General features: G+C 39.9%; 1 protein-coding gene and 1 pseudogene across 3 annotated transcripts in view; both read left to right on the top strand.

Annotated features, from left to right (window-relative positions):
* Window positions 1-20734, top strand: part of LOC126471155 (cyclin-T) — a 124831-nt gene that overhangs the window by 53465 nt on the left and 50632 nt on the right. For all 3 annotated transcript variants that reach the window (XM_050099256.1, XM_050099254.1, XM_050099257.1), the window contains exons 6-7: window positions 10019-10213; window positions 10835-10931. In XM_050099256.1, the coding sequence (XP_049955213.1) occupies window positions 10019-10213; window positions 10835-10931 (292 nt within the window). The remainder of the gene's footprint in view (window positions 1-10018; window positions 10214-10834; window positions 10932-20734) is intronic.
* LOC126471744 (5S ribosomal RNA) lies at window positions 19001-19118 on the top strand (annotated as a pseudogene).

Genomic DNA, 20734 nt, shown 5'->3' with positions numbered 1-20734 from the left:
TTGTGGAACCGAACTGGAATTCTATCCACACCTGGAAACTTATTTGTTTTCAACTCTTTCAGTTTCTTTTCTACACCAGGGATGCCTATTGCTGTGTCCTCCATATGCGAGTCTGTGTGCTGGTCAAACTACAGCATGTTTGTACAATCTTCCTGTATGAAAAATTTCTTATATGGGAAATTTAAAACGTCAGCTGTCCTCTTGGCATCTTCTATTGCCACATCAATGTGGCCAAAGAGTGAGAGTATAGAAATCTCTGACACGTTTAGTGATTTTACACAGGACCAGAATTTTCTCAGCTTCTCAGTGAGAACTTTTGTTAAAGTATGACAAATGGTGGTAATTGTTGTGTGCTTCATGCATCAGTCGTTTTACAGACACACAAATCTCCACTAACTTTTGCCTGTCAGCATTTGCGTGTTCTCTTTTGAACCAAGAGTGTAATAGTCTTTGCTTCCTCAGCATTTTCTGAATTTTGTTATTAAATCATGGAGTGTCCTTTCCATCCTTATCCACTTACTTGGAACAAAATTCTCCTGAGTGCGATATGCAGTCCATTTAAACTTTGCCCATAATTCCTCTATGTCCATCATACTGGAACTGAATGACGCCCACTCATTGTGAAAGTGGGATGCTAACAATTGATTATCTGCTGTTTCTAGCAAAAATACTCTCCTAGCCTTCTTGATCTTTTTATTAACTCTAGTAACCATTGTCACCAAGATGATGTACTGATCACTAATCCCTGTCTCTATACTGATACCTTTGATAAGGTCAGGCCTGTTCATAGCTACTAGGTCTAAAATATTTCTGGTGCATGTAGGCTGTCAAACTTGCTGTTCAAGACTGTTTTTGGAAAAGTGTTCAAAAGTGCTTCGCTAGACTAATAATAAAGTGTGCAACTTCAGAAAAATTACTCTTCTCACCACGGTTTCCATCATGTATTCAATGCCTGCATGTTTAACACAAAGTGCTTCTTGATGTACAGAACAAGGAAACCTATACAAGCCATCTGTCAGTTGTTATAATCTGTAGCTCTTTCATCATCAACTAAATCTTTAAATCCTTTCTACATGGTTGTGTAATGGTGTCTCATAGCAAATTATGATACCCATCGATTATTCAAGTATGTAATAGATATTGAGAGCTCTCATCCTTCTCCTCTGTGATTCCCATTCATTTTTATAGGATTGCAACCATAGATCCCTAGATTGTCTCTCCTACACAAACAGTCACTGGCCCTGGGAACTTCCTTTCTACCAGGAATAAATAAGAAAGGATAAACATTGCTTACACCAAGGTTCTGCTCAACTGGAGAAAGTTGGGCTGACCAAAATAAGGTTCAGCAAATTCATAAGAAAGTGTTGCATCACATTGGTAAATGAAATGTTGCACCATACCAAGGAGGAGGGCAGAACAAAGCTGAGACATGCAGACTAGTGCCGAGACAGGCTGAACCTTGGACTACACATGGGCAGCTTGTTGTGCTCACATGAAGTTTTTCGTGCCTGACCGAACCTGGGTTAGGTAATCAGGAAGGCAGGATGGGGGGGGGGGGGGGGGTGTTCATCAAACCATTGTGTGTATGGGGTACTGTAGGCTAATGAAGTGATGCAAATGATTGCAAATGATTTTATTGCTTTTGTTGAGAGACGATGACTAGTATATTAAAATTTCATCCCATGTATTGTCTCCCATAAGAGAATACCTATGCCACCTGCCTGAATGATACCTTGCTTGCTAGTGGAATATACTACCACTTTTGGTTATCAACTTGTTTATACCCTGCTATTGACATTTGCCAATGTGTACTGTGAGATGTCATTTGTCATTCCAAACAGTGGTTTTCCATGCTTGTAGCATCCAGTGGGGGGTTATTTTCTGCCCACGATGTTCTATGTACCACATATTGAGGAGATCATTCTCGATGGTATTTTTGACCACTGGTAGTTGCTCATCATTGAATTGACAAATGATTTGCTGTGCTGTGGCTGGTCTCTCCCCAGTTACGAAACTTGATGGTTGACCTTGTCATCAACACATTGTTTCCATGGCAGTTGACTCTGGCAGTTTCTCCAGAATGTAAGTGTTTTTGGTATGCTGTTGACACAGTCGACATGAAAGGCCCAGTGCTTGCACAACCACAGAAATAGAATATCTCATCCATTATGCTCACATGATACTTCTACTATCAGGTGTGTTGATATCACATGTCCTGCCGATTCTGCCCTCTATTGTCACGGAACTGCCCAGTGGGAGACATAATGACTCCCAGTTCATTCACAATGGTGGTGAGCACTTTTCTCCAATATAGCAGGTAGCTCAGATTTCATTACTCACGGTTGTATAAAGAAGAAATTTATAATTGTCAAAATAGTTCTTAAATACCAAATGCTGCTAAACGTAAAACATAAGGTTGCAAAGGTACAATGCCAGAAGGAACCATACAATTTGTAAAATCTGATTGTTGGAAAACCTCCTGCAATATTTTTCTTGATATAAATCCCTTGGCTTTAACCGTTAAATCACAAAGGAAAGCAAAACAAAATATGTCTTTATTCACCTTCCAGAATACACAGTATGGTGTGCCTGTGTAAGTGGTGGACTGTTAAACAACTAGGACAGCCTACAGTGGCTAGTCCATGTAGTACTAGTGGTGGCTGTTGCTGTTGTTCATGATGATGATGATGATATTTGTTAATTGAAAAGGCATCTGCACTCTTCCCCCTTAGTTATGACAAATGGGTGAACCACCTTCATTGATAACAGTGTTGTCCTTTTTAGCGAAATGTAAAGAAAGGCGTGCAAACTGTTGTGCAGTTACTTAAAGAATCTATTGTTATACTTTGTCAACTGGATCAAACAAAATGAATGGGCTTCAGTATGAAAAACTGAAAAATCTAGTGCCTTACTGTGAACAAAAATGGGGACTCACTAGGTGCGAGGTGTTGTAAGACCAAACACAGAAGTGTGTTGGTCGACTCATTTCATTGCAAAAGAATACAATCATTCTTGTATAAAAATGTGTAAACTTGGACCAAGATATCTACAACCAGTTCCCTAGAGGAATAATTACTACAAGGATAAAATAAAAACTCCCTCCAATCTAAGAATATTGTGAGTGAAGGTAAAGAGCTGTGGAGAGGTTCCACTCTCATATCCTGTGCATTAATGCCTGCTCAGTCATTGCAAGAATCGTGGGTGAGGTAAAAAAAAAAAAAAAAAAAAAAACTGGTGTTTTTTTACAGTTGTCAATGAAAATCTAAGCCTTACAAAGTCATTAAAGAATGCCACATGTTACCGAATGTATTCGACATGTAACTTCAAAATCACGAAACCAGGTTACATGGTTGGAAGAGACCTGGTGGCACCAGAAGATAATTTCAGGTAGACTATATAATTGTAAGATTGAGATTTAGAAACCGTGTTTGTATTGGAAAGCATTTTCAGAAGTAGATGTATATCTTTCACCATAATTTCTTTGTTATTAAAAACAGACACAAGCTGAATTACGGAATAGTAGGAAAGTAAGGAGAAAGGTCCAGGATTAATTGAAAGAATTAAAGGTTGTTGAGACTTTGAGTGTTCTATATCAGTACTCTGCAATCCACTGTGCAGTGCATGGTCGAGAGTACTTCATACTAATACTATCAACTTTCTTTGCTATTCCATTTGCATACAAAGCAAGGGCAAAAATGACTGTTTATATGCTTCTGTATGCACTATAACCTTTCTTCTTTTTTCTCATGACCCCTATGTGAGATAACTTCGGTGGCAACGTAGTGGTTGCCCAATCTTTGTTGATTACAGGTTCTCTAAATTTACCCACTAGGGTTTCGCGAGAACTTTGTCATCCTTTTTAAAAGGATACCCATTTAAATTCTCTGAGCATTTACCTTACACTTCCCTATGGTCTAAACCAACCTGTTAAAATCCTTGCAGCATGTGTCTGAATTTGTTCAGTGTTTGTTATCCTGCATTAGGCAATAACTGGGTGAAGTAGTCAAAAGAGTCTTAAGAAATAAGATAGATGAAGAATGAGTAGCCTTGAGTTATGAAACAGTAGCTTTGATTTGTGAAATAGTCAAGGCAACAAAGGGCCAACTAGGGGAAAATGACAAGGCCCAACAGAAATAGTTGGATTTAATGATGAAAGGAGAAAATATAAAAATGTAGCAAATGAAGCAGAAAAAAGTAACTGCATATCTCTAAAAAGGGTTCTGGATAGAAAGTGCAAACTGGGAAAATTTAAATAGCTAATGGGGAAGTGCAAAGTTACAAAACCATGCATGACTATTGGAAATAAGGATGCCGTGTGGAGAAAAATTAGATACCTGTGGAAAAAAGAGAAGCATCTGTATGCACATAAGGATCTCGGATGGTAAGCCATTACAAAGCAAAGAAAGGAAAGCTGAAATTTGGATGGAAATATTTGGAAGGGGTATATAAAGGAAAGAAATGTGAAACAAATATTATGGAAAGGGAATGGGAATGTGATAGTGAGACTAATTTGATAAGGCACTGAAAGTTGTAAGCCAATTATTACGATACATGGGAGAACCTACTGTTCCACCTCATATCCAGGATATGAGACAGACAAAATATCCTGACTTCCAGATAATTGTAATAATCCCATTAATGAACATTAAGTGTCTACAGAAGAGTGGTACAACTGGGAAAGTTGACCTGCGAGGAGCTAAATTTGGGTTCTGGAGGAATGTAGAAAGATGAGACTCGGTGACCCATCTTAGGAGGTATTTTGAAGAAAGGGAACTCTAAATTTATAACAACTGTAAATTTAGGAAAAAGTTTTTGACAATGTTGTCTGGATTACAGTCTTTGAAGTACTTTATGTGCATAGATTGAAGCAGCGAATGAAACTTTGTACCAAGGCCAGGAATCGAAGCTGGGTCTCCTGCTTACTAGGCAGGTGGAGGCGCTCTATGTTCTGAAATAGCACCTCTGCATCAAATTTAAATGCGGGATCCAGCCTCAAACCCAGGTGCAGATACACAATTTCAGAGACTATACTGGTCTCACATAGATATGATTTTATGTGTATAGACTGATGCGGTGAGCGAAAATTTGTGCTAAGGTCGGGAATCAATCCCAAGTCTCCTACTTACTATGCTGGTGCATTTAGCCAATAAAACACCTTAGCACAGTGTGCAGTTGTGTGAACCACAATGTATTGAGCAGAAGTAGAGAGCAAAGCAACACTGCTTTGATGACAGGCAGTAGCACCTGTTGTTTATATTAAATCTCCTGGACTCATTGGTTTGGTTATAAGAAATTATGTTTTAAAAACTTGAATGTCATAACGAGTTTTTATGCTGGGATGGGGATGGGGGGGGGGGGGGGGGGTAGGGGGGTGGTTGCATAGATGAAGAGGTGCATTCTGGCACCTAAAATTTTAGAAATTAAGCACTGGAGGGAGCCAATTTAAGCCTCTGGGCCCCTTCAAATTGGTTGATACCTTTAAGCTGCGAAAAGTATTCCAGCCATTGATAGCAGATACAGTAAAATCGACATTATCGAGTACATATGCACAGCATGAAACACTTGGGGCAGTTTCTTCAGTTTGTTAAACAGTTGACAGCTCTAGCTAATGAGCTTTTTTTTACGTAAGATTGGATCGGATTGTTTGGGGGAGGAGACCAGACAGCGAGGTCATCGGTCTCATCGGATTAGGGAAGGATGGGGAAGCAAGCCGGCTGTGCCCATTCAAAGGAACCATCCCGGCATTTGCCTGTAGCGATTTAGGGAAATCATGGAAAACCTAAATCAGGATGGCCGGACGCGGGATTGAACCGTCGTCCTCCCGAATGCAAGTCCAGTGTGCTAGCCACTGCGCCATCTCGCTCAGTTTTGCGTAAGAGCTCATTTAACAACTGCAAATAAGTAGTACTCAGTAAACTGAAAACAGTACTACTCTATAAAAACGAGGTCAGTAAAGTTATTTGGTGTGTTCATCTAAGAAGTCAGGACAGGAAATGTAGAGGAGGTATAGTATGAAAATCGAGCAGTGCTAATAGAGGGGGAAGTTGCCTTTCCTGAAATAATACATCATCTGCTGTACAGGATGACTAAGAATCAACTTACCCTCTAGCAGTGTAGAACAGTATGCAGAGATTTACATAGGTTCTGCCCATTTGCATTTATTTTGTTACCCTTCTTAGTAACTCATATCTGCATTCCATGTAGTGTTGATGTATTTTGTGGGAAATAAATGTCCCCCAGGCGTGTCTGCACAGTGCATCACCAGTGATTCATAAGGCATGCTGTGGAGGGTTAGTATAATTTATAATATTATGAAACACCCTGTAGTTCCTTCTTGTGACGTAATGGGGTAGACAGAGGGAGGAATCACTTGCTCGATCTTTAGTTTGCAGACCTGTGAAGGAAGGAAGTGCATGACCACAATCCAGCTGCCTACCTTCCTCGCTCTCTGACACCCTCAGGACACATTGTGTTCCTTAATAAGGCTTTACCACACTTAGACTTGGTACACATATTTAATATTTATGTTTAACCCAGATTGTTTAAAGACATGTTAATCTTAATTTTAATATTATAACATTAAAACAATATTTTTAATAATCCACAACTTTCCTATCACTTGCAATGCTGAAACGATTAGTCCTAGAGAAAAAAGTGAATGGGACATTATTTTAGGAAATGTAATGTAGTATAATTGTACTGGGAAACATTTTTGCTATGGACGAGGGGGGGGGGGGGGAGTTTGTCTGTGAAGTATCTTTGAAATCCCAGTGTTATCTGTCAGGCAAAAAATACTTTAATGATCAGTATACAGGGTGTTACAAAAAGGTATGGCCAAACTTTCAGGAAACATTCCTCACACACAAAGAAAGAAAATATGTTATGTGGACATGTGTCCGTAAATGCTTACTTTCCATGTTAGAGTTCATTTTATTACTTCTCTTCAAATCACATTAATCATGGAATGGAAACACACAGCAACAGAACGTACCAGCATGACTTCAAACACTTTGTTACAGGAGATGTTCAAAATGTCCTCCGTTACCGAGGATACATGCATCCACTCTCCGCCGCATGGAATCCCTGATGCGCTGATGCAGCCCTGGAGAATGGCGTATTGTATCACAGCCGTCCACAATACGAGCACGAAGAGTCTCTACATTTGGTACCGGGGTTGCGTAGACAAGAGCTTTCAAATGCCCCCATAAATGAAAGTCAAGAGGGTTGAGGTCAGGAGAGCATGGAGGCCATGGAATTGGTCTGCCTCTACCAATCCATAGGTCACTGAATCTGTTGTTGAGAAGCGTACGAATACTTCGACTGAAATGTGCAGGAGCTCCATCGTGCATGAACCACATGTTGTGCTGTACTTGTAAAGGCACATGTTCTAGCAGCACGGGTAGAGTATCCCGTATGAAATCATGATAACGTGCTCCATTGAGCGTAGGTGGAAGAACGTGGGGCCCAATCAAGCCATCATCAACAACGCCTGCTCAAACTTTCACAGAAAATCTGTATTGATGACGTGATTGCACAACTGCTTGCGGATTCTTGTCAGCCCACACGTGTTGATTGTGAAAATTTACAATTTCATCACGTTGGAATGAAGCCTCATCCGTAAAGAGAACATTTGCACTGAAATGAGGATTGACACATTGTTGGATGAACCATTCACAGAAGTGTACCCGTGGAAACCAATCAGCTGCTGATAGTGCCTGCACACGCTGTACACGGTACGGAAATAACTGGTTCTCCCATAGCACTCTCCATACAGTGATGTGGTCAACGTTACCTTGTACAGCAGCAACTTCTGTGATACTGACATTAGGTTTATCATCAGCTGCACGAAGAATTGCCTCGTCCATTGCAAGCGTCCTCGTCGTTCTAGGTCTTCCCCAGTCGCGAGTCATAGGCTGGAATGTTCCGTGCTCCCTAAGACGTCGATCAATTGCTTCGAACGTCTTCCTGTCGGGACACCTTCGTTCCGGAAATCTGTCTCGATACAAAAGTACCGCGCCACGGATATTGCCCCGTGCTAATCCATACATCAAATGGGCATATGCCAACTCTGCATTTGTAAACATTGCACTGACTGCAAAACCACGTTCGTGATGAACACTAACCTGTTGATGCTACGTACTGATGTGCTTGATGCTAGTAATGTAGAGCAATGAGTAGCATGTCAACACAAGCACCGAAGTCAACATTACCTTCCTTCAATAGGGCCAACTGGTGGTGAATCGAGGAAGTACAGTACATACTGATGAAACTAAAATGAGCTCTAACATGGAAATTAAGCATTTCCGGACACATTTCCACATAACATCTTTTCTTTATTTGTATGTGAGGAACGTTTCCCGAAAGTTTGGCCATACCTTTTTGTAACACCCTGTATAAAAGGGCAAGATGAAAAGCTTTTGGCTTTGCATGGTTTTGATGGTGGCATATATGAAGTTTCATTTTAGTTATGTTGGTACTCATTACACGAGAATGTCAGTCAGCTCTCAACTTCATCTGCTTAATGTTTTTCTTGACAAATATTCTCAAGTAGTCTTGTTGGGCATGTTTTCTTAAAATGAGGTGACTCCAATAACATATCACCATAAATTTCTTTTTCGGACAGTAAAAATTTACCTAAAGTTCGTGAACATGTGCACGAAATTCACACCTTCATTTTTAACAGTTAAGAAATAGGTGGCTGAACTTAAACACTGCCACACTTCTCTTGAAACTGATGTATGTGAATAACATCCCAAAACTGTGTCCACAGATGAAGTTATTCGTAAAGTGTATAATTGAATACTTAATGACTGATGGTTAAACAGGTGTTTAAAGCTGACATCATACTCATACCAATAGAAGGGATGTAGTAAATTTTACATGAAAAATTAACCGTGAGAAAGTTTTGTGCAATATGGGTAGCACATTTGGTGAAAGATGACCAAAAGCAGATCTAAAACTGGCTTTTGTGAGTAATGTTTAAACTGTTTTTATATATTCAACTGATTTTGTGTTCATATTTGTTATTGAAGATGCTGCAAATTTATCAAAAACTGTATATAAAGAGACTGATGTCATTCAGCATTGATAGTAAGCATCCTCATTGCCATAATAAAGAAAATCAGGTGAGGTGAAATAAGAAAAGTATGTCCTAATAACTTTTAAGGTTATATTGAAGTACAATTGAAGTACAATAAACTGACAAATGTTGTCCATTTATTTCCCTCAGAACTAAAATCAAGGTGCGGATGTGTAGATTTAGGCAACAGTATCTTAAGATTTGACACTTGTTCTGTGATCAAATTGTGACACATTATTGTACTTAGATGTTCCTCCTTAATGTATTTGCGAGTCTGAGCTTATCAGTCCAGAGGTTATTGTACGAAGTAACTCACACAAGAGCTGTATTGTCTTCTGCAGACATAAAATAATAAATGTAAACAATCTGGAATAAAATGTTTAATTGGCCTGAAGTGATTTAGGGAAATCATGGGAAACCTTAAATCAGGATGGCCAGACACAGATTTGAACCATTGTCCTCCCGAATGAGAGTCCAGTGTGCTAACCACTGCACCACCTGGCTCGGTGAGCTGTTAACGCCAAGTTAACTGCAATAAAAGAAAGTATAACATTTGAGCTTATTTCTGACACCAGCAGGAAAGGTAGTGAACTTAGAAAGTTGTTTAGCATCCAGATAAGTAATTTTTTCCCTTGTGTAGCCGGAGTAGTATGATATAATTTGTGTAACACATTGTTCATATATGGCGATTTATAAATTTTTCTGTATTATTTTTAAACAGATGTCCACATCAATTAGTTATTTACTTCTTTCCTGTTATTTCTGGTAGTGGCAGCTGAATGTCAAGAAGAACTTTAGTTATAAATTTGTTAAATTATGTCTGGGAGGTCCCATCACATGCATGTATTTCAGATAATGTAATTTAAAACTCCTCCCACCTCCCCTCATATTGTCAGTATGCAGTTCAGTTTGACTTTTGTTTCTTCTTCTGTGAAACAGATACCTCAATCAAATGAAGGAAAAGATTGGTTTTGGTATGTGGACAAAACTGTCAGTCTTGATCAGTTGGAACAGCTGACAGCAGAATTTTTAGTAATTTTTGACAAATGTCCAACAAAACTGAAACGGAAGATAATGAGTATCAGTGCTTCTCAAACAGCACCAATTCCGCCGACTATGGGAGGCTCTCTTTTCGTAAGTTTCTCACATCTGTTAAGATATGTCAGGTTTAGAAATCTTTGTGTAAATATTTTATTTTTGCAATAAGTTTACTATGAATATCGTAAAACTGGTTTCAGTTACTGTCTTGCTGTTGTAATTACAACAATAAAAAGACTATCCTGTGTGTCACTGCTTTGCACATCTAGTTTAAATAAGTGTATTGCAATGTAATGCAAAGTGTTAGTAATTCAAATTTGGAATTGTGCTACATCTATTTGTAGTATCGAGATGTGTGTGTGTGATATTTTTGTGAGTGTGCTTCAATTATTTTATATAGTGTTTGAGTACTTTACTATACTTGTTGAAATCCTCTCTGAAACTGTATGAAGACTGTGTTTGTGACTGTATGCTAAACTGTTGAAACAGCTAAAACTTGTGTCTATTAATCACACAATATTTTGGAAATTACCTGGAGATGAAACAGTCTCCAAAATGTTTTTTGACAACAAACACAAGTTTCTGTGTGTGGCTACCAAGTATTTAAGGGTGATTGTTAACTTTGTTGTATAGATATGAATGTTTGCACAGAAATTATGTTAAGTTTATGTAATAACTACAAATATTTATACTGTAGCAATTATTGCATCAATTTAGGATTCAGAACCTCGGAAAGTCAAGCCATCTGAAGGAGCCAACCCAGCAGGAGAGGGTCTTGGTTTCCAGCAGTATGGCCAAGCAGAGCTTAAACATGGTAAAATCAGCTGTGATACTGAAGTTTTCTTTTGTAATTGAATTTTGTGGCAACTTAATGTTGCCACTTAAATCTCTCTCTCTCTCTCTCTCTCTCTCTCTCTGTGTGTGTGTGTGTGTGTGTGTGTGTGTGTGTGTGTGTGTGTGTGTGTGTGTGTGTGTGTGTTTCCTCCTCCCCCTCATGCTCCTCTTTTTATTTTTTATTTGGGGTCATTCCCTTCCCCTTCAATAAAATATATTGCATGTTTTATTTAGTTAGAAGCAGTATATAATCTTTTATGGCAACCATTTCCTTAATAATTGGTTTCACTATCTGTCACAAGCTGTATATTAACCCCCCCCCCCCTTCCCCCCAAAACACACACACACACACACACACACACACACACACACACACACACACACACAGAAAAAAGCAGTCTTTGACCTAGGCTGTTACAATTTGCTCGTTGAAAGTCTATGCTGTGAAAATTTTCTCATACAGTGTTGCACAGTAGAGGAGACTGTATGAAGCAATGATGTGTTGAAAGTCTTTTCGGGTTTGCTGCCGGATCCTAAAATCAACTTGACTCGATATTTCGGCGATCCAACTGTTCGCCATCTTCAGGAAATGCTGCTTCTGCTGATGAGTCCCGCTGAGAACTGACGCAAGATTGCAATTGGACGTCCTATATAGGCCACCGTTCAGTACACGGCGCATGCGCCGCCCATCACGGTTTCTGACTTCCAAAACAGGGAGGTGGCGCCGCCCATAGTGAAACCATGCTGGCAACAATATATCGCAATCAAAGCCGCATCGAAGAACGTTCAGTTTTGACGCGAGATAATACAGGGTTCCACATTTTGCTAAGAGGAAACCCATTGTCCCTGTTGATTAAATTATCAGCCAACCTAATTTCGATCGCCTCTTTATACACACTATTCCAAAAACCGGAAATGTTGGCAATTACAACAGTTTCCTCAAATTTCATTTTGTGTCTCTCATTAAGGCAGTGTTCTGCTACGGCCGATTTTTCCGGCTGTTGTAGCCTCGTGTGACGGCGATGTTCCACACACCTGTCATTCACTGTGCGAGTAGAACGGCCAACGTAAGCTTTCCCACATTGACACGGGATTTTGTACACCCCGGGTTTCTTAAGTCCTAAATCATCCTTCACAGAGCCGAGCAGAGCCCTAATCTTAGAGGGTGGACGAAACACACTCTTAATGTTAAAACGCCTTAAAATTCGTCCAATCTTAAACGATAAGCCTCCAGCATAAGGAAGAAAGGCCACAGATCTATGTTCCTCTTCGGACACCTCCGGAGACGGTCCAAATTCCATAGCCCGACGAATCTGTTTCTCGGTGTATCCATTTTCCTTAAAAACAGACATCAAATGCTCAAGTTCTTGGGTTAAGCTGTCTGCGTCGGAAATGGCATATGCTCTCCGTACCAAAGTCCTAAGGACGCCACTATGTTGGTGTGGTGGATGACAACTCTTAGGGTGCAGACTATCTAATGACCCCACAGAAAGGATCAAACGTAAGACACTTTCACTGCTGAAAAAGAGTTCGTTATCAGATGATTTACGTAAGAAACTTCATCCTGGTGCTGCCGTTCCGCCTAGGTTGTATGGTTTGCCTAAGTTGCATAAGGAAGGGGTTCCTCTACGCCCTATTGTTAGTAATTTGGGTGCACCGACCTATAACCTGGAAAAGTATTTATCATCTGCTCTCAGTCCATTTGTTGGCAAATGTGAACACCATATATCTAGTTCGGTGGATTTTATTCGACGATTGGGATCTTTGAAGTTGAGTCCTTCAGATCTGTTAGTGAGTTTCGATGTGGTATCCCTATTTACACGAGTTCCTCTGGAAGAGTCCCTTAGTTTGATCAGTGAAAAACTGGATGAAGAGCTGGTGAAGCTTTGTCGTCATGTGCTGACCTCCACGTATTTTTTATTTAACGGTAACATTTTTGAACAGAATGACGGAGTGGCTATGGGTAGTCCTTTGTCACCCATAGTCGCCAATTTATTTATGGAGGACTTCGAGGCTATGGCACTGAGGACTTCAGCTTTGCAACCAACGTGCTTCTGGAGATACGTGGACGATACCTTCTTCGTATGGCCGCATGGACGTGATGCTCTTAACAGGTTTTTGGACCACTTCAACTGTCTTCATCCCCGTATCAAATTTACTATGGAGGTTGAAAATGATGGGATGCTTCCATTTTTAGACGTTATGGTTTATAAAAAACCAGATGGAACTTTGAGACACAGCGTTCACCGAAAGCCGACACACACAGATTTGTATCTGCACCCTAAGAGTTGTCATCCACCACACCAACATAGTGGCGTCCTTAGGACTTTGGTACGGAGAGCATATGCCATTTCCGACGCAGACAGCTTAACCCAAGAACTTGAGCATTTGATGTCTGTTTTTAAGGAAAATGGATACACCGAGAAACAGATTCGTCGGGCTATGGAATTTGGACCGTCTCCGGAGGTGTCCGAAGAGGAACATAGATCTGTGGCCTTTCTTCCTTATGCTGGAGGCTTATCGTTTAAGATTGGACGAATTTTAAGGCGTTTTAACATTAAGAGTGTGTTTCGTCCACCCTCTAAGATTAGGGCTCTGCTCGGCTCTGTGAAGGATGATTTAGGACTTAAGAAACCCGGGGTGTACAAAATCCCGTGTCAATGTGGGAAAGCTTACGTTGGCCGTTCTACTCGCACAGTGAATGACAGGTGTGTGGAACATCGCCGTCACACGAGGCTACAACAGCCGGAAAAATCGGCCGTAGCAGAACACTGCCTTAATGAGAGACACAAAATGAAATTTGAGGAAACTGTTGTAATTGCCAACATTTCCGGTTTTTGGAATAGTGTGTATAAAGAGGCGATCGAAATTAGGTTGGCTGATAATTTAATCAACAGGGACAATGGGTTTCCTCTTAGCAAAATGTGGAACCCTGTATTATCTCGCGTCAAAACTGAACGTTCTTCGATGCGGCTTTGATTGCGATATATTGTTGCCAGCATGGTTTCACTATGGGCGGCGCCACCTCCCTGTTTTGGAAGTCAGAAACCGTGATGGGCGGCGCATGCGCCGTGTACTGAACGGTGGCCTATATAGGACGTCCAATTGCAATCTTGCGTCAGTTCTCAGCGGGACTCATCAGCAGAAGCAGCATTTCCTGAAGATGGCGAACAGTTGGATCGCCGAAATATCGAGTCAAGTTGATTTTAGGATCCGGCAGCAAACCCGAAAAGACTTTCAAGACTTATTACGCCGGGAAAGCCTACGTAGTCATAATGATGTGTTGTTAACACAGATGTGGGTCTTAGTGGTTTACAGTAATTGCTTAAGAATACTGGTCTTATTTCTTGACTACACACAGAATCTCTTAAAGTTTGTTTCAGTCAATGCCCACAAAATTTATTTAGTGTCTATACCATTTTTGACAGACCAACCTTTATTGATGCCCTGTAAATATTTCTTGGCCAACAGCTGTGTCAAAGAATTTAAGGAGTCAACATTTTATATTGCCAATGACTAGTCTGTCGAAATTGGTACAGCCACTTAATATTTGATGTGAGCGTTTCAGGAATTGAACTTAAAAAGCAATGCACTCAGTGACCCTCTTAACCATAGTGTGCCAAATGTGCAGAAAATTTGTGTCATATACTCAGTGAATAAATGTGGAAAACATAAGAAACAGATGTTACATGGGCAAATTTGAAGTATCAGCTTGTCACTACCTTTCCCACTGCCTTCAGTTCTGCACAGACATATTGTTCATAACTATGCAAACTATACTATAAAGCAGTGAAAATGGTGCCTGGAGGGGCATGTGTAGAAGGAACTCCTCCTTTTCTGTCTGCTTAACCTCTCTCATGTTCTTGCTGTACACATCAATTGCCACAAGCCAAAAGTCTTGGTCAGCAAGTGTTCAGATGAACCCGGCAAACTATGTCATCAGACAATGCATTTATGTTCAGTACATCAAGAGACACTCACTTGAAAATGAAATGATACCCAAATCAGCAGGTAGCACATTGTAATAAAGATTTTGTAATCAGAAGCAGACAATGACTTATCTCAAACAATTTATTATGGCCGTGAAACCGTATGTTGACAAAATGTTTAGAAAATATTGTAGTGAAATGGCAGCCTCTAATGTATTCTCGTACATTTTAGAAGATTTATTACAGCCAAATACATTAATATTGCTCGTCTGTTAAATTATACAGCTATAGTGAAACCCCGCTTTTACACTTTTCAAGGGACTAAAAAAAGTGGTGTAAAATGCGGGAAAATGTAAAAAGTGGGAAATAATGTTTTAAACATTATAAGTTATGTATAGGATCCCCCCTTGCTTTTTTGCACTTTATATGAGATATATGTACATAATAGGCATGAAACTACTTACTAGGGGCTTATTATCTAATAAAAGCTGCCAATGTAATTGGAACTGGTAACTGTGTGTGAAGTAGAAATTTTCGACTTCATTTCGTACATCATAATTGATGTTTTTGGGAAGCTTGCAATTGTCATTCATTACATAAATAATGAAACATTCCATGAGCTACATATTTTTTTCTTTTTTTGTGCTTAGCGTGACATTTTTTGAGAATTTATTCTTGCTGTCAAGTACAAATATTTACATAAGTATTTTGTGTGGTGTCTGCATATTTGTTCATCTGTCTTGCACTGTAATTGTCTTTCTGAGGTTATCAGGCACTGTGCCTCCTCAGTTCGAGAATAAACTTTCAAAATGTATTGCTAAGCGTGGAGGGGAGAAAAAAAAAGACATGTAACTAGCACTGTATTTAAACCAAAGACATTAGTCGCAAAGTCAGCAGATGTGTCAACTAGTGCCAGATGTGGCCAAATACCAAAACACACTAAATATGGTTCAAATAATGCAAATCAAGATGATCACAGCAATCATGAATTTGCGCATGCGCAGTAGTGACAGTTTGGAAATGGTTGATTGTGTGAACATTCAAGTGTTCCTTAGATTTGCATGTTAATATTAACCTCTGTTCCCCAGAAGTAACATCAACAAATGTGTCGCCACAGTCACCATACACCTGGTGGCTGTTCTGCCCTGAATTGATGAATTGTTGGTGAAGAGAGGAAAGGGAAGATGACAGGAAAGGGAGCAATGTTCACAGATGTCAGGGGGTGGGGGTGGGGGGGGGGGGGGGGGTGGGGAAGGAACAAGAAATATAACATTTAATGTGTTTATTGCTGTTTAATTGTCTTGTTCAGAGGACTCGTTTTAGGCAATGTCAATTCTTTCAGTGAACTTTTCTTGGGTGCTTTCCTCCAGAGAGTCATTTTCTGGCAGGTTTTCAGCATGGTATTCACACTTAATCAAGTCTTTCACTGTGACATCATCAATTGCTTCCTCAAGTAAATTGTGCACATCATTCATTTTGCAGTTTCTGGATGTGGCCTTCCCATTCACTAGGCTCATTACATTTTTTATTTGGTAATGTTGACATATCTGCTGCTAAGCTATCAAGTTCATATTTGTTATAAAGGTGCTGCTGACACCATACATCCTCTGGCATCTCCAATTTTGTATAGCAGGTGCAATTTCTTCCTTCTTTGTACATGAATTAGGAATTTTCTTCTTTTTTTCTTGAAGGTAATTGGCGTTATCCATGACATCCTGCAAACCCTTTTCTAAAGCCCACAATAAATCTAAATGACATTCTTTAAATGCACTACGATTCATTTCTTCATGATGGTCACAAAATGTAAATTTTTCTTTGCACTTTTCATGAAATTATATGTAAATAGTCCTACATGACAGGCAAAAAATCTTTTTTCTTTGCCAGTCTGCACTTTCAGCTGGCCATTGCCTTTGAAATCCTCCCAGATGTGCTCTATTGCGTAATTTTGACTGAACCAGGTCTCGAGGTAAGTAGTAGGGCAACAGTTTTCTTTTCTGATGTATATTTTTCTTAGAAAAGTAGCCTTAACTGCTAAAAAATGTGATCTCTCCATTAGAATACCTCTTCCATTGATATGTTTTGTGTGTTTAAATCCCAAAGATTTCAGAATTCTTCCACCCAAATGGCAGCCCCCCCCCCTCCCCCTGTGAAAGCAATCTTGTAATTTAAAACATTTGTTACCTATTTTGCCTTGTAAGATACTTGCCACAGTAATAAAATTCCAATACAATATGATGAACAATGTCTATTTGGAAAAGTCCAGATTCATGACAGTTCTTCTTCATTAATATATTTTCTTGGAGATGGAAACTTTATTCCGAACCACAGATTTCCATTATCCATGCTTCTGCAAATATTTTCAGTATGGTTTGTAGCAAAACACCACATGCCTTTGCTGTTGCAGTCTTCAGTGCCAAAAAGAATTCGTTTATTCTAGCATTGCCTTAAAGGTTACAAAGAAATCTGTATACCTTGTATATAGCTCCCTTTGTTTGGCTCTCTGTGTGTGTGTGTGTGTGTGTGTGTGTGTGTGTGTGTGTGTGTGTGTGTGTGTGTGTCGAAACTGTTCATCTTAACTCACAAACAAAAATAACAATACTATGTGATGAAAATCGCTATCTTCACAAATGTACACTTCCATGCAGTGCACGCAAACATGAATGCTGGATAGTGGATAGCAACTAAGTTAAAAAGCCATGCTAGGTGCAGCATGAATGAAGCATAGTATTGCCACATAAAGCCTGTTAACAGTAGGTGTTTCTTTGGCAGCTGTTGCTTTTTAAGATGATATCTGGACAGCACCCGTGGCTGAAATGACACTGTGGTAACAGTGTGAACATAGAGTTAGGGTCCAACTGGATTAGGCCAAAGACTTCTCTCTGGCATTTAGCCCTTAGAAATAGAGGGAACGAGGAGCTGCTCCCTAGTATAATGATTAACCACCATCCCCCACATTTGAAAGCCCTCCATCTCACCATGTATCTCTTTTTGGTCGTATTATTCACACTATTAGCCCCTTCTTTGAAGTAATTATTACTCTGGAGTCACCGGACCTAAAATTTTTGTTTATTGTACAAAATATAACTTCCCAAGTTCAAGGTTGGTAGTTAATTTTCCAAATTTTGTTGTAAAGACATCATCTAGTAATGTAATTTTCCTTTATTAAATAACATTTTAGTGTGATGCTCATCCTCTACATCTGTATTTGATTAGCTGATGTATGTCTGCTTCTTTAACAAAATCAGTTTTGTTAAGCACAACTTGCTTACTATTCCTGACTCTTCGGGAAGTACACAAAACAAAATGTCTCTGTAGATGGATACCTTGCGGTCAGTATAATACTCTGAATGTTTGGTGAATAATGCATATGTCACTGTTGGCGACCACTGTTTGTAGGTTCGACTGAGAGAACTTTGATATGAATCACTGTTTTGGTGCTCCCATACACCATCAGCTCAACCACTGAAAACACAACAGTTGGTTGAATGGTGAGTGAAGACAATTCGCATCAGGCGGACCAGCAAATTTGTGTGCTAGCCAAACCTCGTCAGTGTGTAACAATGAAGTCCAAATCACACTCAAGGAGAAAACTATGTAGCACAGCATTGCCATCAATAGGTGCACTGGAGAGCATGCTGTAGATCTTGATTGGTTGACAAGTGAGAGTGGGGCAATCTGCAGCAGCCATTAAATCTGCTGTGGGTGTTTTGCCATGTGAACTGGCACTGGCAAATGTATCCTTCCATGCTGCACCTAGCGAAGTCGCCAGACTTAAGAATAATTGTATGAAGTGACCCATCAATATGTCTGGCCAGATTAAAAAAGTAGAACCACCTGCTTTCTTCCTTGTAGTTTTCACTTCAGTAGGCTAATACTGGATATATGATTTTGAGAGTAATTTCCTTTTAGTGTTTGTGGTTATTGGGGACATGCGTGGAATTAATGGATCACATTTGGTTAGGGCTTCATGTCTCACTGAATTTCTTTGCTTCCTTGATGTTCATATCAAAGAGTAATTCTGACTTCTTTACTTTCTGGCATAGTATCCCAATTAAAATGCAAGGGTGGTGTTACCACCTCAACCTTCTCAACCATTTTCCTCAGATGGGACCTTTAGTAGGCCAATGGCCTTGCCACAGTGGTAACACAGGTTTCCGTCAGATCACCGAAGTTAAGTGCTGCCGGGCTGGGCTAGCACTTGGATGGGTGACCATCTGGTCTGCTAAGCGCTGTTGGCAAGTGGGGTGCACTCAGCCCTTGTGAGGCAAACTGAGGAGCTACACTACCGCTCATTACTTTCAAAACACCCAGTCAACGGCATCTAGTTCTCTGTAGATAAGGTCTAATACCATGGGTACAATTGAGGAAGCAAAGGAATAGTACAACAGTTGTACACGTAATGGTTTTTGTTTGTAGTTATCGAGATACAATAGTATCCAACAAACTATGTTGTGTTCGTAAATGTGATATGTTTGTTTACCTAATTGTCAACGGATGCTGCATTTGGTGCACTTGTGTTGTTCCCTGTAGTGGTGTAATGTCCGCAGTGAATGGCAAGCATTGCTACGATACACAACACGTAGTTCCTGCATGTCAGTTCCTTCCTGACATTGAAGTGTGCACACTGAAGTATGGCTCCACAAGTGGAGATATCCATAGAAAAATGTGCTGCAATTGCAGCACTTAGCGAAGCAGGTTTATCTGTTCACCAAATTGCGAAAAGTGTAGTGTGTCTATAGGGGGAGTGCAACACATCCTCCACCGCCAGAAGACAACGGGTAGCAATAAGGACATACCACGACCAGGACGACCTCGTAAAAGAACTAAAAGTAATGATAAATTTATCAGAATTACCAGTAAGAGAAATAGATTCAAAACAGCGCCCCAGATTTGTGCAGAATTGATAGAAATGAACACGACAGAAATATCTGTTGCAACAGTAAGGAGGAGACTGAGTGAAGCCTGCTTGAAAGGATGTGTCACAGCAAGAAAACCCGCTTCCAACGCCCATAAATAAACAGAAGAGACTTGAATGGGCTAGAAGACATCATAATTGGACATCGGAAGAGTGGCCGAAGGTGTTATTCACCGATGAATCCAAGTTCAAGATTTTTGTAACTAGAAAGAGAATATTTGTTCACCGATTTGTAGGGGAAAGGGTATCCCAGCAATGTGTTCTACCTACAGTTAAATGTGGTGGAGGTTGTATTATGGTTTGGGGATGTTTTGCCGGAGATAGAGTTGGCAACATTGTGGAAATAGAAGAATATATGGATCAGAAGCAGCACTACTGAATAGTTCAGTATCATGCAATACGAAGTGGATTGCATTTAATAGGGAAAGGGTTCACCTTAGAACAGGATAATGACTCAAAACATCTGTGGGCATACTGTACGAACTACATTGCATCAAAGGGAAAACAGAAAGTACTGAATGGTATGGTATGGCCGTCCCAAAGCCCCGATTGTAATCCCATTAATATGGTCTGGAATGAAATGGACAGACGTATCAGGGTAATTAATATATCCAGGAAGAAACATCTCTGGAATATTGGTAAGGATGTGTCGAATCATATAGATTCACGATACATACAAAAACTGATTAACCGCATGCCTCGAGTTAGTGAGGCAGTCATTAAATCCAAAGGAGGATACTTTGATGAAAGTAAAATATAATGATTGTGATTGTATTATATATGTGGAAGTTAATATAATTATATTTTGTGAGAAATAACGTTTGATTTGTGTTGTAAATCTGAAATACCAGGGTGTATCGAAATTAATGAGCAGTAGTGTACTTGATTGAGAAGTAGCGGGTCCAGTCTTGTAAACTGACATATGACCGGGAGAGTGGT

This window comes from Schistocerca serialis, chromosome 3, assembly GCF_023864345.2.
Source record: "Schistocerca serialis cubense isolate TAMUIC-IGC-003099 chromosome 3, iqSchSeri2.2, whole genome shotgun sequence".
In the NCBI taxonomy this organism is placed as follows: Eukaryota; Metazoa; Arthropoda; class Insecta; order Orthoptera; family Acrididae; genus Schistocerca; species Schistocerca serialis.
This window is presented reverse-complemented; position numbering and strand designations above follow the sequence as displayed.